The sequence below is a fragment of the Postia placenta genome (genome assembly GCF_002117355.1).
Source record: "Postia placenta MAD-698-R-SB12 unplaced genomic scaffold POSPLAscaffold_7, whole genome shotgun sequence".
NCBI classification, from domain to species: Eukaryota; Fungi; Basidiomycota; class Agaricomycetes; order Polyporales; family Adustoporiaceae; genus Rhodonia; species Rhodonia placenta.
Window position 1 is genome coordinate 1,687,166 of NW_020169838.1, and position 19,944 is coordinate 1,707,109.

The window sequence follows — 19,944 nt, forward strand, 5'->3', positions numbered from 1 at the left end:
CGTCCAAGAGACAAGGCCAAATCTCCAGGCCAACAGCAAGTGGGGAGACTGTAAGTGCAGGAGAGCGGTGAACAAAGTCTTCGCCGGCGGGGGCAGAGGGGCCGGAACGAGATGGGAAAAAGCAAGCTGTGCGTGCGCCGGGGAGCAGGAGCAGACAAGAGAGAGGTAAGGCACCTCTAGTTCTGGGCTGCCGGGCGCGGCACCAACCAAGCAGAGGAGGGGCCATATATGGGCCCCCATACATGTCTAAATGTACCCGCTAGTGCTAGTGGATGGTGACGTCCGCCACTGCCCTGGCGTAGCAAACCGCCTGTCATCCTGAACGCGTGGCGTCAGACATCGTTGGCTCCGAGAGGCTGCAGAGGGGGGCATGGGTACAGCTGTGCGGCCTCTATGTAATGTGCTGTGCGCGTCGCTCGGACCCGCAGCGTGCACTTCTATGATTGCATTGTTGGTCAGTTCTATCTCTCTGTTGCAAACGTCAAGACGACGTACCTGGGGACCCAGCCTTTCGAGCTAGGCTGACACCTTGGGACCACGCTCGACGACGCGTTTGGACCTTGACATGTGACACCCAGCGCACGAATCTCGGGGAGGCCTGGCATCTTCATGTCCAAATCCACTTATGGTTTTCCTCTATCCACGCACCTAATCTCGCAGGCTAGCCGAAGACGTCTGGCGTCATTTGTGATAAATGTTGACGTTCGGAAGAGCATCGCACGCCTCGGTCCCGACAGGGTTATATTGCGCGCGACAGCGGCAACTTGAACGAAGTAGATCACCTTCCCTTCTAGGCCCGCAACCAAGAGTATTCAGAAATGAGGATAAAGCACATGGAATCTGGCTCTGTATTGACCACAAAACCCTTAGTACCAGCCCCGGTCTGGCTTCAAGATGTGCCAGCGAGAACAGATACACGTAACATATGTGCGTTCAAGAGAGCCCGTGCCGCTTGCTTGAGTGCAAGCGCTGATTACATCGAGCGCTTAATCGTGCAGTGTCACAGTCATGTGCAGAATGTACCCTCACAGTCACGTTGTGGTGGCGGTATTCCAGGAAACCGCGAAAAGGCGCCGTTCAGACGAAGCCTGCCCAATAGTGTCCGATTTTTCTCAGTTTCACTGTGCCGTCTCGGGGCCCCAATCAGAGAATCAGAGAGCAGGATTCTCTAGAATCTCTCGTAGTCCAACCAACGACTTTAGCTCCTGGGCCAAACAGGCAGGGGCCCCGGGATGTCGATTTGGGCATCAGCGCAAGAAACCGACTCGACGCGCTCTACGTGCAGCTGTCAACCAGAACATCAGGCACGCGCATCAGACGTGCAGGGAAGTTTCGTACGCAAATCTGTTGTTCCAGGTATCATTTTCCCGGAGCGATGCCGAATGCACGCAGGACATAGGGTCGAGCGGAGGGGCCGCGATCGCTCACTCGTTGTGCGCGGGGGAGGGGGCGGCGACGTGCTCTTAAATGTAGTCGAGCACGATTGCCCGAGACATTGCCTGTGGCACGACGCTGAGCGGTGGACCTTCCGGTATATCCTATCTGATTTGAATGTACTAGGGTTTCTCAATTCTTGTCGTTCGTTCGCGGAGCGCCCACCTTTTCTGGTAGTCTAATGTCTAACCCTGACTGCTTGGTGAGAGACCAGTCGGGGTTCGAACTACGTACCGAAAAGAGTAGGCGCCCCGCGAACGAACGAGCGAGCGACAAGAAATGAGCAGCCCTAGTCGCTCGATCGCTCGCCCGCGGTGCAATTAGTGGCAAAGGGATCAGTCGCTTGCTCGCCCGCGAGCGAGCAAGCGACAAGAATCGCGCCCACGCCCAACTCGGCCAGGCTTGCCACACCTGCGCGGTATATAAGCCCGCCCCGTTCACCCATTTTTCTCCATTGACTGCCGTCAAGTTTCAGCATCTCGTTCTCTCCCTCACCGACACTCGTCACCCACTTCCCACATTCTTTTGAAAATGCTCTCCTTCAGCACCCTGTCTGTCTTTGCCGCTCTCGCGCTCAGCACTTTCACCTCTGCGGCTCCTGCTCCTTCCGAAATCTCTGACGTCATCACCTCTGCGAGTCCCGCCGTTCCGGTTGTCGGTGTTGTCTCAGGCGTCGCCAGCTCGCTTCCAGATGTCTCGTGCGGCACCAAGAATGTCGTCACGATCATTACCGAGACTCAGTTCAATTTGTCTGAGATCATCATCGAGTTCCGTAAGCTCCTGTTATTTTGGGAGTTTGAGCATCGTCTGAGCTGTCTTCAGGCTACATCACGGCCCAGAACGCTACCATCGAGGTTCTCGCTCCCCTTGTTGAGAACATCAAGGGTGTTCTCGGCGACGCTCTCTGGGAGATCAACGGTCTCGTCGGCCAGGGCCACAATGTGATCCTTGGTCTTAGTGGTGGTAATCTCCTCACAGTTAGCGATGTTGCGACTGCGATCGGCGGCCTCCTGACAGTGAGTTTTCCCTATTGGCATGCTGGTTCAGTTGCTTATTCGTTTGTAGCTTGTGCTCGACGCCGTCTCTTCTGTCCTCGCTGTGACCAGCTCGGACTCCACTGAGTGTGTGACTTACATGTTGTCTGGCCTTGTGTAAGTGTTTGAATTAGTGCGCTGGATGATTACTCATGAGTGCTTCAACAGTGAGGTCCTTGGCTGCGTTGTGTGCGCCACTATCATGCTTGTCAACCCCCTCCTCGGCAGCGTGGTCTCGACTGTTGCTATCCAGCTCGGCGGCCTTGTCGGTGTCATTTCGACGCTCAAGGTTACCGTCCTCCTCAGCATTTTCGGCAGCACTGTGTGAAAGGTTCGTCGGTTTATGTTGGTTTTTGGCTAGTGCTTACGTTGTGCTTTATTTCCACCCACCCCTCGCCTGACCGTCTTTGCATATGCATTTGCAGCAGTACTGTGGTTCGGCCACTCACTAAAAGACTTCCACCCTTTAAGATGCTTTACAGTACTTTGCGGATTTTGTAATATCGCCTTCGCGTAATAAAAAAAAGGACTAGACAGTTTGATGCGGACTTTCTACTCCTACCTGCATGTCTGCCTGTATTCTAAATACGGGTCTCTGTCGTGTCCTCGGATGTCTTCCGATGCAAAAGGACCAGTGTTAATGAATTTCGTCACTGATGGTCACTCCAGCATGTTTCCAAATCCGCTCTGCACAAGGGCTAGATTAATGTCGACGAACATCCATCGCCCTCACTACCGTATTGAGAGAGCAGTTGCGAAGGTATTGCCAAAATTTATGATGTCTACTACAGCATGTGCGTTGCTTCTCTTGTGGATGTGTTCGTTTTAGTGTGAGCCATGTGGAAGGTTCACCCTATTTGTTGGAAGGGAAGCTAGATGACAAGTACATGTAACATATGTGCGTTCAAGAGAGCTATGCTATGGGCTTGTTGTTAGAACGACGCCGGAAAGACCGCCGGCAGACAACGTCCTCGATGGACAGGGATCAATGGTGGATAAGGTTACAAACCGATGGGGCTACCTATGGCGCGCAACGCCTACATAAGTCCTATTCCCACACCGGCGCACGACCACGTGACCCGGGCCGGCAGCGACGCTTGCCCGACATACCCAAAAGTCAACACTTGTGCCGCTTGCTTACTGTAAGTGTAAGTGCCGAGTAATGTCGAGGACGTAGTCGCGTGTTGTCACAGTCATGTGCAGAATGTACTGTCACGTTGTGGTGGCGCTACCCGGAAAACCGCGAAAAGGCGCCGGTTCAGGCGTAGCCAAGAGGAGTGCAAAACCTGAATAAACGACATCGTCCGAGAGCACTCCAGGGACCCCGGAAAGTGGGTAATGAAAGATCCTTCTATAAGTAGATGTGTCAGGTGATCCTCGCAATCCGCATTTCCTAAGTCCAACTCACGCTGTGATTAGCCAGCGCATTCATTATAATGTGCGAGGAACAGGTATATTCTCATAGAGTAAGTTGTGTATAGTACTAGGCTGTATATAGTACATTTGAGGCATCAAATATTAGTTGTATTGGCTCCATAGCAATCATTGTCTTGCATATTTTGTTGGTCGCGCATCAGTATCATGCGCTGTGTCCAGGCGCGACATTTCAGCTGACGCAATAGTATACAGGTGCTTGCAGCTGCGCTGGGTTGCAGTATATACTTATGCGGGATTTTGTCATTTGGAATACCCAAGCGCTGCTCCTTGTCGTCAGTGATCAGCATCATGCTCTGCATCTCACCGGGTTTTGGAGCGCAATCCTCAAGGCTGTCTGCTGAATATCCAGGATGCAGAGCTGGATATTTATGTTGATATGCCTTCGAGAGAGTGAAAGGTGGCCGGGACTAAAGACTTGTCAACAGAAGGACCGGAAGAGGAGCAGTTTCCAGGATGAGAAAGCATCAGAAACAGTAAAGCATGTGCAGAATGAGGTTCAGACCAGAGGTTCGACTATACAGCCATAGAAAAGGCAAGATGAGCAGAGGCGCATCACCTTGATTCACGGCGACGCGCTTTAGACCGAGCCACACAGCTCACGTGGTCGCGGACATCACGCACAAATCACGTGAGAAATGGAATTGTTTAGTACACGTTATTCGGGCGTGCACACATTCAAAAATTCATTCATCTTCACTGATATTATAAGGAAGTATATAGGCATCGATGATACACTTTTGAGGAGCAGCGTGAAAGATGTGGAAGAGACGGAGCGCGTTTTAGGACCCCGGAGACTGGATGAGTACCCAATCCGAAATCGGTGTGTGTACCCGATTCAGATCTTGCCCTCCTCTTGGGCGTAGCTGCCCAATCGGGCACTGTCCGACTTTTCCCAGTTTCACTGTGCGGCCGTGGCCCGTCCCAGGCAGACAGCGGGCGCGATCTGCCCCCCAATCAGAGCGCAAGGTTCCCTGGAATCTCTCGTGGTCCAATCAACGACTTTGCCTCCTGGGCCAATCCGGCGGGGGAGTGTCGATTTGGGCATCAGCGCAAGAAACCGACTCGACGTGTTCTACGCGTAGATCAATACTTAGCAACTGTCAATCAGACCGAAGGACATCAGGCACGCGCATTCGGCGTGCAGGGAAGTTTCGTGCACAAATTTGCTGTTCATGTATCGTTGTCGTTTTTCCGCAGCGATGCCGCACGCACGCAGGACGTAGCCTTAGGGTCGCGTGGAGGGGCCGCGATCGCTCGCTTGTTGGGGGAGGGGTGCAACTTGTGCAGGGGGGAGGGGGCGACGATGTGTTCTTGAATGTGGTCGAGCACGATTGCCCGAGACATTGCCTGTGGCGCGACGCTGAGCGGCGGACCTTCCGATATACCCCATCTGATTCGCATGTACCATCGCTCGTTCGCGGAGCGCCCGCCTTTTTTGGTAGTTCAACCCTGACTGCTTGGTGAGAGATCGGTTGGGGTTCGAACTACCTACTGAAAAGGGTAGGCGCTCCGCGAACGAACGAGCGACCGTGAGGCGGGACTCGTCTAAATACTACGAGCTTGGGCCTGTACTCGCCCTCCATGCAAGTTCAGTCTCCTCCACACAATACATTCTTCGTTTAGTAAGACTGCAGTGAGACGAGCTCGCGGTCCTCCTACTGTGATACAGTTTCCACTAGTGCTGCTAGTGCGGGGTCCATTCCGTCTTATCCGCCATATCCTGCTTCACGCGAGGTTCACCGATCACTCGCCCACACACCAAGCAGCGGCCTACCCGCAGAAAGATGCTACTCCTTTTACAGCGCTAAGATATCATGAAGATTCGGCTTCAGCGTAGATTACATTGCAATTGTATATTTTACACACTCAGGGCCATTCTTGATCGACCTAAGGTCGGTGGTCGTACAGATATGATAGGCCGTGCAAAATTTAGAACTTTGAAGGACACGATATTGATGTACTATCTACGGGCACCTGTTCATGTACTCCCCATAAAGCCACATAGATTACTGAAGCAAAGTGCCGCATGGGTTTGTGGCAGCATTGACTCATCCGGTTTTTCGAGTATTCCCATCGGGAATATCATAGGTATACAGCATCTGCGTATACTCCGCAATCACAGCCCTGTTGACGGTCTAACCTCGTTGCACAGCGCGTCTATCGATTGTATGCATGGCCTTCACGAGCTGTTACAGGCTGTTACGGCCCTCGGCCGGCCGCTCGGCCTCCGCCCGCCTCCCACTGCGGATTGCCGCCCACGAAGTGTAGTGCACCGCCACCTCCGACGTTCTGAGTTTCCCCATCACAGCTTGTTACGCGCTGCCTGCTGCGCATACTCCCTCCTATCCGCCCTCCGCATAGATCGGAATGGGCAGTCCTGGCGACAATGGACACCACCTGCCTATCTCGTGCAGGACTCCATGCTCGATGCATTGAAAAGGACCGACATCGCGCGCCCAGATGATGTGCAGGACAGTTCGTCACCATGCTGTCAATCGGTATCCCACGGCAATGCACCGCTAGTGCAAAGTGCACGGCGCCGCGTACCTGTTACGGCGATTGCTTCCGGGACGTGTTGTTGTGATTATCGACCTGCGTGCCGGATGCTCTGCAGCGCATGGTACGTGATTCACCATTTCCAGTCGTCCTCGGTGAGTCTCAGCCATTGGACAGATCAGCCTACATGTGTTTGACGTATGCCATCATAAAATCCCCGACACATTTTCCGGCGTCTTCCTTCTCTGGATAAGGTCTTCCTTCGGGCGTCGCGGTTTGCGAACCATGACAGCGCTCGACCGTGGCATCAGTGGTAGACGCAATACGCATATTGCATGCGACACAGCCGGGTCAGCGCCATCTCTGTACCATTGTATCCAATGGTGCGTTGGCTCTACGAACAAGGGCCATTGCCGCAATCGGCTCTGTAACGCGCTCGCGCAGCACTCAACACTTTAGCACCGCAATGTACGGTTGCCAAGCGAGAGACGCGAGCGATAGATAAAGCTTGATCGTGCTGGAGCGACAAAGCACAATTTTCACCACAACTACTTTCTTCCTTCATCAACGCCCCGCGGACCGGCCGGACTGCACTTGTTACGACACTTTATCTGTCTTCTCCTTTCCTCTTTACGACACGCCCATGTCTGCGCCTGCTGGCCACTTTTTTCCTTCGCCCGTCGGCGGCGCGCCATTCAACTTCGACTTCGCGCCGTCCGTCGTGCTCGCCGTCTTGTACGGCACCCTTGCGCCGCTCATCATATACCGCGCCGCCTCGCCCAAGTCGCGCAACGTCTTCCTCATCGGATGCGTCATCTTCGGGCTTGAGAGGTGAGCCTTCAGTGCGCGTCATCCGCGCGCCCGTCTGACACGCGCCCCCGACAGGACGGTGGACTTCGCGGTGCGCGCGCTCGAGGCGCGCAACCCGAGCGACCGCGTGAACCACGAGATCGTGACGTACATGCAGACGACGTACGCCGGGGGCTTCATCTCGATGGGCCAGACGCTGCTCGGGCTCACGCGCGTCATGCTCGTGCACGCGGCGCGCGAACACGCCGCGAGCGCGTCCGACCCGTTCGCGAGCGCGGACCGCGACGCGGAGGGGCGGCCGCTCACCGCGGAACCCGGCGAGGCGTTCGAGCTCAAGAAGCCCGCGGAGGCGGAGGCGGACCCGCGCACCGCGCGCCGCGTGCGCGTCATCATGGGCGTGACCTTCGCCGCGGAGCTCACGTACTGGACGGCGTTCGCGTTCGGCATCATCTCGGGCACTTTCTACTTCCAGGCGATCACGGACCCCGCGAAGGCGCAACTCGTGCAGACGCTGCGGTGAGTGCGCGATGGCTGTGGGGGTGTCCGGGGCGGCGGCTCATGTTCGTGTTTGTCGTCTGGCGGCACAGGTACCTGGGGTCGGGGACCGCGCTGTGCCTCCTGCAGTTCACCATCGTGCTCGCGCTGATCGCGTGGATGCGCTATCCCCGCATTCCGCGCACGCATGTGCTCTTCATCTGCTTCAACGCCGCTCTGCTGGTACGTCCTGCGCTTGCTGTCCGCCCGGCGATGGTGCTCACTCGCCATCCCTGCAGTCGATCCCTGCGACCTACCGGCTCTTCGTGATGCGCTTCCAGACGCACGCGCTGGAGTCGACCGCGCCGGGGTCGCTCAACAGCGACGGGTCGAAGATCGCCTTCTACGTCTTCCACATCGTACCGGAGCTCATCGCGGTGACGCTGCTGTTCGGTGTCAACCTCCGGCAGATGTACCAGACGGGTCCCCTGGGTCGCGGATGAGTGCTGTGGCTGCGTCGGACATTGTTTGTGGAGCGTGCTTGTTGTAGAGGTATTGTCGTGTGGACGTATTAAATTATTATATTCTACGACGCTATGTGCCCTATTCTTCGTATACGATGCTCGTACAAGGCGACGTTATGCCCTATTCTTTAATTCTCGTGCAAAGCAAAGCTGTCAGCGGGAAGAAGAGATTATAAGGAGACTGGATATCACGAGTACGCTCAGTGCATTCCCCGCTCCTGAAACAGACATGCATGTGCGTGCGCCGATACGCACCGCGGGGCCTTGCAGGCGCCAGTACCCACACTGGCAGGCAGGTGTGATTCTGTGAACGCATGAGATTTACTTTACGTACTAGCATGCGTGCTGCTAGCCAATCAGAGCACACAATCTCACCCGGTTACATCTACCCCGTTTTTGTTCGACCGCTGTCAACACTTGAGTGTCGAAATCAACGCGCAGTTGTCACCCTCGAGGCTGTCCCTGGCAATGATCGGCTGATGGATATCTGGGTCGGACGCGGACATTGTACACTCGGTAGCATAGCATACACTGCGCCCGGAGATCGCCCGCTGCCGGTTGTGTGCTCTTTGAGGTGGATAGTAGGTGACCAAGGTAAGTAGCATTACCGGACCACCTCGAGGCTCGACTCTGAATCACAGGGTCCGAGAGTCAGAGTCGCATGTTTCCACTGTCCCATAATACAGCAGTAACAGAAGCGCACCCTTACGCCGTAAATCGAATGCGTTTTCTGGCCGCGTTTCAGAAGAAGAGCTCGGTAAGACGGCAACATTCTAGTCAGGAGGACTGCCTCTTTCAACAAGTATCGAATCTGAGATCGACACTGAGCGTCTACAGAGCTTGCCAAAGTTTACCAGCGCTTGTAAGCAGTGACTGACCGCAAATCCCTTTCAGGTCTCTGCGGGAGATAAGTCTCTAAGGCTACATATCCCGGGCAACTCTTATCTCTTTTGAGGTTCACTTTGCTAGCTGTCCATTAACACGAGCCTCGGTTGTCCGCCTCAGTGGTATTACTGCCGCTTGCTGCGTTCGAGCCAATTCTCCACCAATTGCTCCCGTACAGATGCCGCCCGCCCAAATGCTGTAGCAATAAATCACCGATGTCAGTTCTTGTACGTTGGTCCATGACGTGCACTCGGGCGCCGTGCCAGCTCGGCTCGACTCGTCGGCATGGATAACTTGAATAGACAGCCATCCAAAGATGTAGGGAGCGAGATTCACGCCGCGATGCTTCTCTGAAATACACAGGAATGCGTGCGGGGGAATGGCAAAGCTTACTTGAGAGAGCCTCGCGATGTGCTTTGCAAATAGTCAACTGTGGTGGACAAGACTGACGCCCTCCTGCCTCGAATCGGGAGCATGCTGGGAAGGCACTGACTGCGGAGACTTGCGATGCTGCGTTTTGGATGGACGCCTATAATATGGTTCTTTCCTGTCAATCTCCATGGAACGGAGCCGGTGCGGTGTCGCAACATCCAATTTGGTACCGCTTCTGCTCAGGCGCAGCAATACGCAGTAAAACATGCGCCCTCAAGAGATAGGTGATAAAAGGGATAAACGAGGAGAGCGAGGCCCTCTATTCAGCTTATATTTACCATGTCTTCACCCGCTGGCGAAGTGTTCCCGTCCCCCGTGGGCGGTGCCCCTCTTTCAGTTGATTTTGCGCCCTCAGTCGTCTTCGTCGTGCTGTACGGCCTCCTAGCGCCCTTGATCCTCTACCGCGCCTTCTCTCCGGCCTCGCGAACCACCCTCCTTATTGCCACGGCCAGCTTTGCTCTCGGGAGGTATGTCTGCGCGTCGTCGTGAGCGATCCACGATTGATTTTTGTTTTGGTCGTACAGAGTAGCGGACTTCTCACTACGCACTGCTGAAGCACACGAGACAGGCGGGGGCGTCAACAAGGAAATCTTGACGTACCTCCAGACGACCTATGCCATCGGCTTCATCTCGATGGGGCAGACCCTGCTCGGTCTGACCCGCTGTTTGTTGGTCAACGCGCTCAAGGGCGAGTCGGCTAGGACCGACGAGGAGCTGCAACAAATAACACCGCGTTCCGACGGGGCATCGGATAGGCCGTCCACCAAACCCGATGACGTGCCGGTGAACCCAGAGGTCGCCTATCGAAGTCGTGTTTTGTGGGCTGGAGGCTTCATCCTCCAGGCCCATTACTTCGCGGTGATAGGATTGGGCGCGGTTGCCGGCGGCATATACTACGATGCGATCACCCAATCTGGGAAGGCGCGCGAAGTGCAAGTGTTGAGGTGTGTGTGCTGTCTAGGGGCGTACACGGGCGACGGCATTGACATTAAAACGCCATGCAGATACCTGGCGGCTGGGATGGCTCTCGTCCTGCTCCAGCTGACCGGCCTCGCCGCGATAGTGGGCGCGTACGTCGACAGAAATGTATCGCGCCGGAAGACATTGTTCATCGTCGTCAACATCTTGCTGCTGGTGAGCGCGCAGCTTCTCGCATGCCCAGGCCACATGATTGACGGAATTCCTCCCTGCGCAGTCCACGGTTGCGGTGTACCGACTTGTGGTCATGCGTTTCCAGACGGACGCTTTGGATTCCACCGCCCCCGGCTCATTGAATGACTCCGGCTCGAAGGCGACATTCTACATCTTTCACGTAGTCCCAGAGATGCTGTCGGTGGTGCTCATCTTCGGCTTCAATGTCAGGGAGATGTTCGAAACAGGCCCCTTCGGTCGTGGACGGTAGAACACTGCCGCCAGGTATCGACATTCATATCCCCCCCATTCATCTGATTCTAGGACTTCTTTCTATTAGTCTATTAGTCAAGGCTCTGAGGTCCGTGACGGTGTTCTCCTTGAAGTTTCTACTACATTCCTCCGCAATCGTTCTTTTGACATGACGCTAGCGTTTATTTAAAAACTGCTCACGAATATATTGTGTGTTGCAGTAGGATTGCCACATCCTGGATGTGCCTTAGAGTCTGTGCCTCGCGCGTGAACTGAGACGGCCTGGTGCACAAGCGATGCAACATGCGACAACGTCAACTTTATGCAGCACTAGGGTACAAATTGAGAGCGCTGTACTTGATAAACTGTCATTTGTAACGTAGCTTTTATCTCAGCGATCCTTGTGAAAATGCAGAGGGGACCAAGGGTGTATGAGAGAAGCATTTCATACGGCTTTCCCCTGTTCTACATGGGTGGAACAAAGAGACTGTCGTTGAGTCGTGCAATAGCTAATGACAGCATGAGAACATAAACGATATATGGGTCGGACAAACGTTCACAGCTCTAGCCAAGACCCACCCCAATAGGTGTTTGCGATAAGGAAACTGGTAAGAGTTGGAGCTGGAGTCCATCTCAACTTCGCGCGTGGACGTTTTGCCCATGAGGGTATATAGCACAGCCGAAAACTCGAAAATGTATTAATACAGCATTGTACATTGAATAGTCCTCTGGAGCGGTTCAGCGGTCTTAAGCCGATGTACGAAATACATTTACAAGTTCTTGGGCATCCTGAGATTCAAAGGAGGGACTCTGCCTTCCTCAACCCTGATGGTGATAGCAACCAGCAAGCCGTCGTCATCTTTGTGTCCTCTCACAACGTACGTGCCGTCTTGTCCGGACCATACAATGCCGCCGGGGACGGCAATGAATTCACTACCCAGCTCTTCAAATGCCTGCTTGGTGAGGACATCCATGACATCGCGCGTGCCGCCTTCATCGCTGGTTAGAACGCCGTCCTCCACGAATACCGACTGCATTATGGCACCCGAGATCCCCGAGTCGACGCCATACACCCCGAGCTCTGCCCACCTGCTATCGTCTTCCATGCTGAATGGAGTGCTCATTTGGTCATCCTCGAGGGGCTCGGGGTCCTCGTAGTCGACGTGTCCCGGCCGGGCCCAGAGCAGCTCGACCTCCCCATCGTCGTCCACGAGGCTGTGCCAGATCCCGGGCTTGAGCCCGTCGACGGTCACGTCAAAGTCAAGGCCGCCATGGACCGTCGCGAGGGTGGCATCGCCCAGAAGCATGCGGTCTTTGACCAAGACCTATCCGGCGTGTCAGATCCGACATTGGTGAAGTGCAAGGTTAGTCGTACCTCGAAGATGCGCGTTGTATCGTCTATGTTTAGACGCATCACGAGCCCCTCGATGGGAATCAGGGTGCCGTCATTCTCCTCTGGGATATCTGCCACCTCTTCTGGATTCTCGTCTTGTGCTTGCACAGAAATCGCGGCAGTCCCCATTGCCCGTTCCTCTCTCAGTTTCCGGTCCTGTGGGCTGCTCACGACGCCCAGCCAATGCGCAAACTTTCGGGTTACGCCATAAGGGTCTTCCTGCTTATCGGCGGCGATGACCTCTCTGTCCGCCACGCGGAGATCCAGCACAAAATCAGTGTTCCGCAGTCCAAATGGGGAGGTACAGGAGAGTAGCGAGGTAGCCGGATCGTAGCCCCAGACCACCACTGTCTGCAAGGTGGTATAAAGGGGCCTGGTCTTCTTGCGCTTCTTCTGTGGCCTGTTGTCGTCGCGCGGCTCGGGAAGCGGTGCGGTTGAGAACTGAATGGCACGACCGAGGAGGCTGCGTGCCTGTGCGTCGGTAAGCGGAGGGACGAGTCTGTCGGCAGAGACCACATGGTCGACCTCATCACCTAGTGCATGGCAGTAGTCACCTTCGCGGTGCTGTACAGGAAGGTATACGTGCGATACAACGAGGGGAGGCATTGTGATACTTGGCAGAATGTCGCGGCCCGTCCCACCGAAGTATAATAGAGGCACTTCCTTGTACTGAATTCCGTCAGCAGCAGTCCGAGATGCGGCGCGCGTATATGAGACGGGTGGGGTGTATCTACACCATGTTGGCGGGGCGGGTGAGAGCCAATCCGGGAGTGTCCTCGCCCAGGGATCCGTATTCTCGACGTAGAACTGCGCTTCGCCATTCTGGTCGTCATTGCGTACGTACTTGATGACTTTTGTGTCTCCGAGACGGGCGAGAATGGTCTGGACTAAGTATTCATCGAGGTTGTCGATGTTAATGAGCTCCGACTCCGCCCCCTCAGCCTTAGGAAGCAGTATGTCGAAATCGAGAGATGGCCGATATGGATGCCTGTACTTCTTATTCGCACGAATGCGGAACCGAAGTAGGGTATCGAGGACAGCTCCATCTATTATAGATTCCACTTCCTCATCCGCCCAAATTTCAAGGGCGCCAAATGCTTTGTGATCAGCGGTAGCATCCCGGAATGTCAGATGAACGGTTTCCACGGAGGGAAGTGGAGGCTCCGTGTACCACCGCTCGATCATGTTTTCTGGTGTCACCCACAGGTCTTCTTCAAACTTCTGATTAATTTCAGCTGCCAGATCTTCCATGTATTCGTCTTCGGGGAAGGTCGATGGCGGGACGGACGATATTATCTGCCGAAGGTCTCCAATCCTCTGCCGAATCAGGCCATATAGCCGAAAGCAGGAAGGATCGGTGAGTAATACTTACATCAGACAGGGCAGGCGACCATACGAGCTCATCGCGTGCGCATTCAAAAAGCCTTCGAACACCCTAGTTATCCTTCAGTCGCCGTATTGATTTGGAAACCTGCTCGGGGTTAGAACATGTATTACCTCGAGGTCCTTCGCACATTGTGCGGCTAGGATGGCACCTTTCAACTCCTGTGCCCGTACTAGGCCGATCGCCATGTCAGAAATTTCAGCTGAGAGCGATATCCACAGGAGAAAGAGGTAAAGAAAGGACTCCTGTAGTCGAACACCGCCGCACGGGTGTGAGTCAGCCTGTCAGGTCCAATCTTTGAGGACTAGGCGTGTCTCGGCCGCAGGTCCCATGATCGGCGTGCTGTGAATTTCTGAAAGTTTGCTGCTACAGTTTCCTGCATAGGATTACACGCATCGAGTAGTGAGTCGTGACTCTGTCCTCAAACAAACTACTCCTCGGACAAGGCGCGTGATACAAATATGTGACATTCCGGTTGACTTCCACCGCCTTCATGCTCGCACGGCCGCTCAACGAATTGTCTGCAGCGTATATTCACAGTACGTTTATGGCACAACTGCTTCGTACTATCTCATGCTGCTTGATAGGCAGCTACATACCCGAGGTGGCTGCCACTTCATAATCTCGCACATCGCATCCTCAAGGTAGAATGTCACGGCTGCTGGTTACTTTCGCACAGGGGCCCTGGGTTGATACACCTCTGTGCTACAAAGCGAAGATCTCTCATATATCCTCCGTCTCGACATAAACCCACGAAAGCTTCAACAAAATAAGCCTCAAACCTCGGGACTGCACGTGGAACATCAGCGCAAGCAGGTGTCGGTTCTGGGCCGATAATGACGTCATTTGACTCAATCATCGACAAAATACTGTGCCATACCGGCAGATCTCCCAAGTCGGTAGGCGTGACCTACCGCCAATCAGAGAGCAGCATTCCCCGGAATCTCTCGGGATGCTCGCAATCCGATCAATGAATTTGGCTCCTGGGCCAATCAGGCAAGGGTGCCGACTTGGAGGGTCTGCCGACTACCCGGTATGGGACAGTAGCGTCAAGTGCTGATCCTTCCTTCCTTCCACATTCAGCCGCGAATAATGGTCGTTGAAAACGTAAACGTTGTGAGTGCTGTGGCCTTCTGCTCTCGGTCAAGCTGTCTGCAATACTTAGGAATTGAATGATGCTCTGTCATATCTATTCTCATACAGCTTCCGAGCGCTTGTGGTGTTGATACCATACCAAATTTTGGGACCTAACAACAACCTTGAGCTCGCACCGCTCCACATACCTGTAGTGAACGAGGCAGCATGCTGCTAACTTTCCCCCTAGATATCTCTCTGTATGTGCTCTCGTTCCTCTCCATACGTGATCTGCGCTCGCTCCAACTGGTATCCCGCGGGGCGCGTTCTCTCATCAATGATAATGAACAGACCATATATCATCAAGCGGCCATCCTGCATCGCTTTGCATTATCGGAGACTTCACTCGAGGACATCAAATCGAAGGAATCCAGAAGGGGTCCATGGTTAGGTGGTGTGGAGAGCTGGAAGGAATTCTGTGCGTTCTCAGATCCCGATCTTCGAGATCCTTGAGTCGCGAACTGATCATATCAAGTAGGCAGGCGCTCGACAGTGCTGGACAACAACTGGGCTGGGCATGGATTTGTTCTGGAGGGAGGTTACACATCCCAGGACGGCGTATTGCGCTTCCAAATCGATGAAGAGCAGCAGACAATGCTGTCCTTATCGCGCGCGGGCGGCATGACCGTGCATGCAATGGAGGACAACCGCGTCCTTTGGAGGTTTAGTCCAGTACGTGATGAGACTCGCACAGAAGATAGAAGATGCTGATCCGTCTCAGAGATACTTGTTCCGCAGCACGTGCGAGCTGTCTGACGGCTTCCTGGTATTTCCCAGCAGAGATCGAGGCATAGAGATATGGCGCCGCGCATCAGATATTTCCGTCGACACCTCATCGCACACTGGCGTGCATGCCATTCCAACACCCATCACGCTATCGCCCGCTGCGGCGCGTGCGTTCCAATTCGAAGAGGCGCGGGCGACTGCCGCCCAATTGCCGCTCGGGCATTCTGAGAAAGGCCTGCGGGGAAGATACGCACCACATGCATACATCGGCGCACCGCATGTCGGCGTCGTGCGGATATTCCGCCTGCGGTTCCCCGTGCTTGCGCTGATGAGCTCGCAAGATGGTGGCGCCTTGCTCTTGTTCGACGTCCGGGACGGTACGCTCTTACGGCGGATCTCCTCATTTGATATGGACCACGTTGTCGGTGCTCCACCGAGTTTCGCTCTGGCCCCGATCTCGGACCGTGTTGTGATGGATCTCGATGTGACCGAGGGCTACATCGCCGTGTGCTTGCACTCGGCCGTCGTGATTGTACCTCGCCGTGGAGAGGTGAAGCCCGGCATGGCAGACGACTCTAGGGCGACGAGGATCCTGGTGCTTGCGGAAGACAAACCGCCGCAATTTTACCGAGAGGTTGGGATGCAATTGCGGAAGCTACCTGACGTCAACCGCTCAAGGGTGGCACCGGAGATGAAACATCTCACAGAAGGGAGCCTGGCCTGGGTTGCCGGTACGGACGCTCTGGAAGAAATGGAGGTCGTACATCCTCCGGAAGGGCCGCTTTCAGACGATGCCCAAGCCCTTGTCCACGTTAGTGGTGTATCCCGTCTTCCGCCCTATTTCATAGCAGGTGCGTTGTTGGTGCGTTGTATAGACAATGCAGCTCTGACGCCTTCCAGCGCGATTCTCGCCCGATGGGAAGCACCTGGCCGCGATCACCGCCTTCGGTCTGCTGTACCTCGTCCCCGACTTTGCGCGTGTTGATCGTGAAATTGTATCTTTCTCCGACATCGTGAAACGCATATATTTCGGACAGCCGTTGCGAGATCTTGCTTGGGAAGGACAGCCAAACCGACTTGCTATACAGGCAGTGAGAGCTCAACCATCCAGGATTCCCTAAAGCTGATCTCTAACCCAGGCTTCCGACGAGATCTACATAGTCAACGTCGACCCGGCGTACTATCTCCCAGGAGGCAAGCAAGGAGGTCCCCCTGTGTCATCGAGCGATCCGTTTACGCGCATATCGGTCTTGCGTCTCGCGGACTTCAGCGACTCAGAGTCCGGGCGCCCGCAGAGCATGTCGAGCAGCGACTTGCAGATCACGCACACTGCTCTCTGGACGATATGGGATCCGTCGTTGCTGAGCCGTGCGGTGCGCCAGCGCGCACAGCGGGATGGTGGTAGCCTCGGTGATGTTTCGGGGGAGGGAAATGGGGCGCCTGTGGCAGGTAAGCTGATACAAGAGCTGCAATGTCGTACGCGGCTCATGTGGATAAGATACAGCGGCGAAGGGATCTATTTGTTTTGTCAAGTTCACACCTAGCATCTGACAGACGACGGCCTTATAGAACCCCGTGACATATTGACGTTGATGCGCTGGCTCATGGTACAAATCGGTTGTGCCCTGCCCAGCGGGTTGTGGAATACAACACGACTAGCTGTCCGATACCGCTCTTGAATACATGCTGCATGCAATTCCCGAACGATGTATTACGTATAATTTAGTCCGTCAAGACAGAGCAATTACGAAGCTGTAGTTTTGGCTGCAGGACAGCACCCGCACTTTCAGGAATCAGGGTAGCGGACATTGATCGCATACTCAGGTTGACCACACATAATTGATGCGATTCTAATACCCCAGAAGCGACGAAGTCTGAGTCGCGATGCAGTTTCAGCGTGTCCAATCAATAACGGCGATCAAGTAATACTTCGATTCCCACGTATAGAAGCCATTCAAATGCGCATTTTCCCACGATAAAATGGGCCACAATTACTAGTAGCGAGCGCTCAAGCCCAGCATACTTACCCTTACCTATCACGGAACAAGCATAGACTCGTCTGGTACATACGGACAGTCCACTCCTTCTCCTCCCAGCAGATAGGTCAAGCTACTTTGACTCTGGTCAACGCCTGACACGCAGTATTTCTGATATTGCAAGCGAAGCGCTCACCCAAGGCTTGTCAGAGGTGCGGACCAATGTTTTGGAGTCGAGTCTTGCTTATGAAAGGCTAACAGCGCAATTCGCCACTTGAACATGTGTCCCAGCTTCTAGCGATTCTGGTCTGCCATCATGCCCCGAGAAAAGAAGAGGCAGAAACAGCCTGCTCGGTCCCGGAAATCCACTTGCATATCCCCCACCGCCACAAATATCAAAGATCTTCCGGCGGAGATCCTTATTGAGATTCTGTCTCTGACGTGTTTCAAAGATATATTATCTTTCCAACAGGTGCGTATTCTTCTTTCTTTGATACCTGGGCTTTTTCACATCAGGTGCATAGGTATGCAGGCATGCCTGTCAAATCGTCGCAGGGAGCAAACGTCTGCGGTATATCGTTTCTTTGGGGCTTGCAAATTGCGTGGACGGCTCGTCAGAGAACAAAGGTAGCACATCCGAGCGGCTCAAGGCCCTTGCCGATCGCCACGGCGCGTTCAGGCAAGCTAGCTTTCTTTTGAAGGACAAGGTCATATACCTTCCGTGCATTCCCGGGTTGCTCAGACACTGGGACTGTCAGGGCGGGCTACTTGTCTGTGCTTACAGAAGTCCTGGCCAGGGCCCTGACCTGCGAGAGCCGCAGCCGTTCGATAGCATTGACGTGAAGTACATCGGGTCACACGGGAAGCAACCGCCGGTACAATGGAGTGCCCGCCTTGGAGAGGATTGGAGTAGGTTCAGTATGGACCCTAGTCAGGACCTTTTGGTATTATGGGAAGAGAGCACTGTCTGGCACATCCCGTGAGTATACCGATGACGATCAGCTGCACGAACGTTGACTTAGAGCTGTCCAGCGTGAAGTTCTTGCACCTCTCGGATGGCACTCCTCATAAACGTGCTTGCCCCGACGTTAAGGATATTGAGTTACCAATACATTCTGACTGCAATGAGCTGCAAATCCGAGGGCCACTCATCGGTCTAAGCACCGACAAGCAGATGATCATAATCGACTGGACTACCGGCGCCAAAGAGGTGTGTCCTGTGTTGAGCTTGACAACTTGTAGTCTGACTGTTATTGAAGAGCCTTGATATGTGGCCAACCAAAACCAATGGCTTCCTTCTATCAGAAAACTGCCTAGTGGCAGTACCCATTCGTATGCGACCCACCGGTATGCGATCCACCTCCCTGACGGCATCTTGCTGAGTGGCTGATTTTCTTGTCTGCAGATTCCATCTTGCAATCTCACGTTGCCATAGACGTATATGCTGTGGAAAATACTGGGACCAGCATCAAGACCTCTCTGGTGGCGAAGTTCGAGTTACCGACGCCGAGGCCACACGTCTCGGCTCTTCTCACCATCCAGAACTACAGCAGCGAGGGCGGTCGTCATTCGGACCCCGCATCGCACAAGTTCTCCGCGAGGCCGTTCCACATTTCCCCTGCTGCGCAAGTATTCGGGCTCGTCCTCGAGATGAAGCACGAGGATACGTCGGAGTCGGAGGAAGCCTCCTTCCTCGTTTTCGCACGCACACAGCCGTTCTTCGACGCGGTTGACCACCACAACCCGTACGCGGGGCGCCTCCGCCGCGCGTGGAAGAGAGTGCCCTGGCAGGAGTGGGTTCCCACAGGGACGTGGTGGTTCGAGGGTTATGAGCCCTCGCAGAGCGACGAGTACTGGCCCTCGCAGTGTGGTACAATGGTCATGCTACGCGATGGGCTCGTCGACCTGAATTCGTTCGCGTCGCGGCGCGACCTCACGTGCGGGGCCACCGCGTTCCCAGGGGATGCTGCGTTCACCGCCCGCATTGCATCGCCCCCGGTCAGTCGCGACGACCGCGATCATACGAGCCTGCGCACGGGCACCGCGCCTGAGCGTGCAGATGAATTCTTCGAAGAGCGGATCCTGACGACCGTGCCGTTCCGGAAGACGTACTTCTGGAACCTCACTGCGAGCTTCGCACAGCGGGTGAAGCCGACGGAGGAGGGGCTACTTCTTGTGCATGTGCGCGTGCACGTTGTGTAGCCTTTGACATTACTGATATTTTGTGCCTTGTGTAGCCATGCCGGTGCGGGGACCACATGCTGGGGTTCACCACTTTCGTTGCGTCGTGCCCGCACCCGAATATGGCTACACCCCGGGAAGGCTGTTCGTGTAGCGCGGATGCACAATCACAGTCACAACAAGGATCGTCCCAACAGGCGACACTTCAGCAGGCACCACAGCAAGCTCCATCAGAATAACC

The 19,944-nt window shown here is 54.7% G+C and overlaps 4 protein-coding genes across 4 annotated transcripts; 3 read left to right on the plus strand and 1 right to left on the minus strand.

Moving 5' to 3' along the window:
• Positions 1–1,965: 1,965 nt before the first annotated feature.
• Positions 1,966–2,796, plus strand: POSPLADRAFT_1033996 (hypothetical protein; the record flags this gene model as incomplete). The annotated part of the gene is made up of 4 exons (XM_024476977.1): positions 1,966–2,206; positions 2,257–2,450; positions 2,500–2,585; positions 2,637–2,796. 4 exons carry the CDS (start codon positions 1,966–1,968, stop codon positions 2,794–2,796), a joined length of 681 nt encoding a protein of 226 aa, XP_024339169.1.
• A 4,248-nt stretch (positions 2,797–7,044) lies between these two features.
• POSPLADRAFT_1143658 (hypothetical protein) lies at positions 7,045–10,928 on the plus strand (the record flags this gene model as incomplete). The annotated part of the gene is made up of 4 exons (XM_024485594.1): positions 7,045–7,232; positions 7,287–7,727; positions 7,799–7,928; positions 10,722–10,928. The coding sequence occupies 4 exons, from the start codon at positions 7,045–7,047 to the stop codon at positions 10,926–10,928; spliced, it is 966 nt and encodes a 321-aa protein (XP_024339170.1).
• Positions 10,929–11,679: 751 nt separating this feature from the next.
• Positions 11,680–13,874, minus strand: POSPLADRAFT_1142350 (hypothetical protein; the record flags this gene model as incomplete). Its single annotated transcript, XM_024485409.1, has 4 exons — positions 11,680–12,234; positions 12,285–13,619; positions 13,675–13,737; positions 13,800–13,874. 4 exons carry the CDS (start codon positions 13,872–13,874, stop codon positions 11,680–11,682), a joined length of 2,028 nt encoding a protein of 675 aa, XP_024339171.1.
• Positions 13,875–14,778: 904 nt separating this feature from the next.
• On the plus strand, positions 14,779–19,942 carry POSPLADRAFT_1034000 (hypothetical protein; the record flags this gene model as incomplete). The annotated part of the gene is made up of 14 exons (XM_024476978.1): positions 14,779–14,802; positions 15,011–15,020; positions 15,128–15,238; positions 15,299–15,492; positions 15,542–16,397; positions 16,447–16,637; positions 16,686–16,995; positions 17,646–17,734; positions 17,821–17,994; positions 18,047–18,501; positions 18,525–18,732; positions 18,782–18,869; positions 18,928–19,703; positions 19,760–19,942. 14 exons carry the CDS (start codon positions 14,779–14,781, stop codon positions 19,940–19,942), a joined length of 3,669 nt encoding a protein of 1,222 aa, XP_024339172.1.
• Between the last annotated feature and the right edge of the window lie 2 nt (positions 19,943–19,944).